Here is a 5,811-nt window from a genome sequence, read left to right on the forward strand (position 1 = left end):
TTGACTCGATTTGGCTTGGATGGTCATGCCAAGACCATTCAAAAAGTCATCAACTTTGTTGTTTGGGCAAGAGCTTAGGCCTAATCCTCATACTTAGCCCCTTTCACTCTATAGGAAGAAAGGTTCAAGGTAAGAAAATGTGATGATAAAGAAAGAAAGAAAGGTTCCTAAGTGTGCAGCCAATCAAAAATATAGAAAATGCAAAAGTTGACAAGGATTCTCAACTAAACACACACACACACACACACACACACACACACACACACACACACACACACACACACGTCAACATGCACACACAAGTCAAACCATCTATTCAAAACCCGAGAAAAAATGTCAACAGAAAAAGAGAGAGAGAGAGAGAGAGAGAGAGAGAGAGAGAGAGAGCACACAAATGCGATGCTAGGTCTATCTCAAGACTAAAAGGTGCTACATTGGCAAGAGGATGCCTCAAATCTAAAAGAGCCTTATAGTTGCCTATTGCTAGTACTCCCCAAAGACTTGATGGTTGTATGTAGTGGAGGATGCCTCACAAAGAGGTGGGTATAGTAAGATTAGGTATGAGCGACATTACTAGAGGTGGAAAGAGTCGCTTAAGGTGGCTCGCAACAAAAACCTTAACAAAGTTGATTAAATAGTTGAGTTGTATCTCTCATTGGTGAAATTGGTGTCTATTAGTTGTGAATTTCGAATCAAGCAGCACAAGTTGCCTTTCAACAATAAGAGCACAATGACAACATTCCTCATTTCAAGGCTCTACTAGGCCTTGAGTCAGGTAAGATGGCTCAACTATAACATGAGCATTCATATACCTTGTACAAGTACGAAGTCTTTGTTGTTGCCATATCCCTAACAATATACCATCAACATGGTTGAAGTCTTTGTTGCCATCTCCCTCACAACGTACCATCAACATGGTTCAAATCCCATTACACCGTGAGGATGATTCAAATCACATTGCATTACAACATTTTTGTTGGTTGGAATTGTGAGTATAGACAAGAGGCATTCATCAAACCCTTCTTTTTCTCTCCTTCATTGTACAATGGCACCTATAAGTTACCATTTAAGATGTAGTCGTCAATTAACTACTCATCCTAGAGCTACAAAAGAAGCATGTTCACTCACTACCATTGAGTGTGAAGTCATCAATCAACAGCTATTTTGTCTTTCAACAACAAGAGCAAGTATGATCATGTGCATAATTGGAGAAGTTTAGTCATAAGATTTCAAGGAACTCTTTTGCTTAGTTTTTCATTGCCATGGCAAGGGTTCAAGGTAGAATCTTGCATTGAGGGCAAGAGACTGCCCTTGCTCCAAGGATGTAAGTTAACCCATAAGATTTCAAGAAACTCTATTCAGTTTGTTTTTTAATTGCCATTTAAGCAAGAATTCCACCTGGAAGCTCACATTTTAAGGCTACACACTTCCCTTGCTCCAAGCATTGTACAATCGGCTTTGTTTTTCACATTACATACTCCACACAATGTATTTTGGGGCACTCACCAGTTTTTCTGTTAGCTTTTGTTCACATGATTATTGTTGTATAGCTGTGTAACGTTTTCCACATTGCACTAGGATGGCCTAAAATTAGGACACCTTGAATAAAATGGATGGTTAAAATTCAAGAAAGTTGTAAGCCATGGTTAATTGTGACAAGTTGCAAAGGTGCAACCTTTGACCTTTGAAAAAGGAGGCTTACCATGTGAACACAGACTAACACTGGAATTACGAAGTAACCCCATCTTGATTAACTCCATTCCCCACCCACCTTCCAACTTTGAGATCAGATCTGAGCGCGCGCCTACTCAAATTTCTTCATGAACACTAACCATCAAAAATTGTTTACTACACTTGAATTGGCTTTCAATTTCCAAACCATCTGAGACAAGTATTCTTGCCGGTTACATCCAGAAATGTCCTAAAGAGTTCGAAGGAGAGAACCTCTTCTTTTCTTTATTTTTCTGTTGGGGAATTCATGTTGGTCTAACCATGACAGCAGGTTACACCAACTCGTACAGTTTTTGGGATGTTGGCAAGTGGAGAAGAGTCCTTTTCTTTCATTTGTATTCCAGCAGCATGTTATTATCTGGTGCCAAACCAATGCAGGCTCTCAGGATATTTTCAAGCATGGCTCTCTGCTTTGCCAGGGCGTTGATGACTGGCGTACCAGGAGGAACCTACACATCAAATGCAAAAATGATTACATGCATTGAATTGAATCTCCAATATATAGAGAAGTTTGCAATATGAGAGGAACATTTGCCTTTAGACCTTAAAAAGATCATAAATAACAATAACTGCAGATAATTACGAGACTAAATGAGTAAAAACAACTACTGATGAACATCATTTAGGCAACTAGGCGGCAGCCTTAATCATACGAGTGCATTGAGATTGTACTTCAGAGTATGGAATGTCATCAAACTTAGAAAACAAGGTTAACAGTACGTAGATTTACCAATGGAGCCTTGGTGAGGTAGCTCAGAATTGTTGCAACAGGATGAAAGTTGTGAAATTTATCCTGCATGGACAATCATAAAATAAGTAAAATTTCTTAAACGCAAGGAGAATCTGAGAAACATATTTCTGCAGTTACATGTAACTAGGAGAGCATTAAATCGTTTGAACAAAGAGCTATTAATTACCTCTCCTTGCTTCTTTAGTTGAATTCTTGTAGCCAATTCAGCTAGAAGAACAAGGTCAAGGATAAGTGGAGCTGCCAGCAGGGAGTCTTCACAGGTATTATGCAGAACAATTGTGTTCTTTCCTCCCATGAAGATCTCAGATGTATACTCATCCATAGCACGCTTGCTATCGCCTACGTACGGGACATACTGCATCACACACCATTAGTAAGTATGCAATTGCATTTAAGGAACACCGCTAGGAAAAACATAGCTTAAGGCACATGTGGCACATTGTGAGATCGCAAAACCATGGTACTGAGGCAAGGTAATGAGTATCATTCAGGCAAATCACCAAGGCCCATTTAGGCTTCTACCTTGATAACCACCACATGGTCCGGGTGTTCTCCAGGCCCATACAGAATGGAATTGCTGGCTACCATGTCATCCACAACACTGCTTTTGGAGATCTCCTTCGATCTGAAGGTTTGGGGGGCAGATAAGTTCATGCCATCATTGTTGCCAAGATGATTGTAGCTCACAATGGAAGTGGGCTGGCCATATATTCCATGCACGGCAACCAGATCAAAAAACATTGTCAAAAACAATGTGGAAAGAATATGGGGACACAATCGTTTAGGACAAGAACCGTTTTAAGGATACATCATCAAAACAAAGTCGTCACATCAAAAACTTCAGTGTCCCTATTCCTCCTCTCCCCTATGAAGACACAGGAGTATATTCAGCTCTTACCTTTATTCCAGCCCCAACCAGGAAATCGACCAGCACGGATTTTATCTTTGTCTGGCCAGTCTTGAAGTCATCTCCCCCGATAAGACTGTTCTGTGAGATGGCGTACTCAATCACTCCTGTTCCCAACCAGAATCAAACAAACAGTCAATTCAAGTCCCAGGTACCAAGAATTGGGACCATGACATGGTCTTGTAGCGCAACACGTGTATTAAAGAATATCAGACCTGGCACGAAAGTATTCTGTGGGCTGCCGTTAACGAACGGGACATTTTCTTGTATACAAGCCAAGGCATAGAGAGTAGAAGGAGATATCTCAGATTCTCCCTTCTCCAAGGACTTGAAAAGGTTTTCTTTCGTATCGTTGAGGCCTACAATCACATCACTGTATCTCTCTGTGTTTGCAGTCCATAAAACCACCACTTTGTCGACCTTGTTTTTGGCCTTGAACTCCCTACATTAGATTGTGTGCATACAAAAATTAAAACCTAGCGTTTTAAGGGCATGAACAGCCAAAATCTGCCTGCCATTGAGCAAACCAACTGCAATCTTGATAGTATGTCTTGTGGGTGTCGGCTCACACGCACCTGATGTCCTGCACAATTTGTTCCATTTGCTGCTTCTTGGTGCCCTTGATAAGGTTGTTGGCTCTTGCCCCTTGGTTGGCTGCAATGAAATCCGGATCATATATACCAGGAAGGGGCACCATCGATTCCATGTATGGCCGCAATTGCTTCTGCAAATCAATGTCCAAAACCTTGGCTCGCGACATGGCATCTGCCAGGTTCATGTCATTGATGTCCCAACCGCCGAACACTATGTCATCAGGGTTGACCTACAAAACACACATGCACAGGTGTTAACCCGAGAGGTTTAGAGGGAAAAAATAGAGTGGAATTGCTCTCAGGCACAGGTTACCATGGGAAGGAGGCTCTTGAAGGGTGCGTATATTTCCTCTCCATTGAAGGAGCCCACACGGAAGGTAGAGGCTTGGGTGAGAGACCCAAAATAGTTGGCCTGCTGTACGCCATCTTTGGTGATCCAGGAGATGCCCCTGTTTTGTCAGGAATCCCAGGCAGTTAGCTTGAGAGAGAGAGAGAGAGAGGGAGAGAGAGAGGGGTTATTTGTACGTTATATTGAATCATTCAAGTTCCATGTTGACTTACTCACTATTGGCGATTACCCCCGCGGTTAGGGTTGATCCATTGTTTCCGCCCCATCCGACCAGCATCACTCTGCAAGAAGCAAGTCACACATACATGTGTATGTATACTCTCTCTCTCTCTCTCTCTCTCTCTCTCTCTCTCTCTCTCTCTCTCTCTCTCTCTCTCTCTCTCTCTGTGTGTGGAGACGGTGATTAGATGCAACATGCGAATAGTGTAGATTCCAGCACCAGCCAAGATAGGATTTTTACCCGAGCTTGGGGACGCGAGTGGAGGTCTGGAACTCATACTGGACGGTGGTAGGCTTGACCATCCACTGGTATTGGCCGTCCCGGCGCTCATGGACTAGCTCTGTGGTGGCATACTCGTAGGTGGAATGAATGTAGTCCTCTGTGTAACGGACGTTGGGGCTCTCGATGTGGAAGCTCTCAATGAACATGATGACGGGATGGATGGATGCTACTGTTGCGAGCGAGAGAGAGAGAGAGAGAGAGAGAGAGAGAGAGAGAGAGGGGAATGGGAGAGAGGGCGATCCTCTAGCCACAGATCGATCACGGAAAGAAAGATACCCTTCCCTCCTTCTCTTCGCTTGCGTGCGTTGCCCTCGCTTCGATGCCACTTGCCACCTCTTCTCACTGGCCTCCCTTATAGTATATTTGTAGCCCAAAAAGAAAATGAAATGAACCAATGCCTTTTCCAGGAAAAGGGAAAGACATGGGACCGCACAGGAGTAGGACTGACGAATATGGGAGAAGGGTCTGGACCCCGACTTTCTTTTTGGCTCTGTGTGTCCTCGCCCTTTTCCTGCGTCCGTCTTTGATGATGGCCACAAACCCTTCTGTGTGCCTCGTCACCACAAAAATTTTCTCTTTGCCCGGGTGTTCGACACGTGGGTTTAGTACTAAGTTCCCCCCCCCCCGCCTTTGCCCTTTCTGTCCCCTTCTACCTAATGATTAAATAAATGTTAACAACTCTTTTGAAATATTTGTTAACAAAAATAAAAAACCAATTAAGTATTCCTCTCTCCCCCTTTCTTTATTTCTATCCTACCTTCCTCATTAAATTACTAAATAATTAAATTATATAATAATGACTCTCTCTCTCTCTCTCTCTCTCTCTCTCTCTCTCTCTCTCTCTCTCTCTCTCTCTCTCTCTTTCTCTCTCTCTCTATATATATATATATATATACCATCCACTCTCCACAACTAGTGTCTCCCCCCTCCACCATCCAACTATCAACACAACAAACCCCCTCGGACGACTCGAGCTCA

At 42.9% G+C, this 5,811-nt stretch overlaps 1 protein-coding gene across 2 annotated transcripts; it reads right to left on the reverse strand.

Annotated features, from left to right (window-relative positions):
- Window positions 1-1,837: 1,837 nt before the first annotated feature.
- LOC148023528 (inositol-3-phosphate synthase) lies at window positions 1,838-5,179 on the reverse strand. Of its 2 annotated transcripts, XM_087696495.1 has the most exons (10): window positions 4,792-5,178; window positions 4,544-4,612; window positions 4,296-4,431; window positions 3,965-4,212; window positions 3,605-3,831; window positions 3,381-3,496; window positions 3,005-3,181; window positions 2,649-2,837; window positions 2,462-2,524; window positions 1,838-2,180 (listed from the first exon to the last, which is right to left on the reverse strand). In XM_087696495.1, the coding sequence occupies exons 1-10, from the start codon at window positions 4,977-4,979 to the stop codon at window positions 2,061-2,063; spliced, it is 1,533 nt and encodes a 510-aa protein (XP_087552621.1). In that variant the 5' UTR covers window positions 4,980-5,178; the 3' UTR covers window positions 1,838-2,060. The 2 variants fall into 2 exon arrangements, with proteins under 2 accessions (XP_087552621.1, XP_087552622.1); XM_087696496.1 differs by lacking the exon at window positions 3,005-3,181 and having other exon boundaries at window positions 4,792-5,179.
- Window positions 5,180-5,811: the final 632 nt, after the last annotated feature.

This window comes from Lygodium microphyllum, chromosome 16, assembly GCF_053477565.2.
Source record: "Lygodium microphyllum isolate KBCC chromosome 16, Lygodium_microphyllum_v1.1.10, whole genome shotgun sequence".
Classification (NCBI taxonomy): domain Eukaryota; kingdom Viridiplantae; phylum Streptophyta; class Polypodiopsida; order Schizaeales; family Lygodiaceae; genus Lygodium; species Lygodium microphyllum.

What these genes read in the sequence shown, in the direction of transcription:
- LOC148023528 (XM_087696495.1), bottom strand. Translation starts at nt 4,979, where the DNA reads ATGTTCATTGAGAGCTTCCACATCGAGAGCCCCAACGTCCGTTACACA. An exon ending in ACTCGCGTCCCCAAGCTCGG is followed by an intron (nt 4,613 to 4,791) that starts GTAAAAATCCTA and finishes TGCTTCTTGCAG; the next exon opens with AGTGATGCTGGTCGGATGGG. An exon ending in TCAAGAGCCTCCTTCCCATG is followed by an intron (nt 4,213 to 4,295) that starts GTAACCTGTGCC and finishes TGTGTTTTGTAG; the next exon opens with GTCAACCCTGATGACATAGT.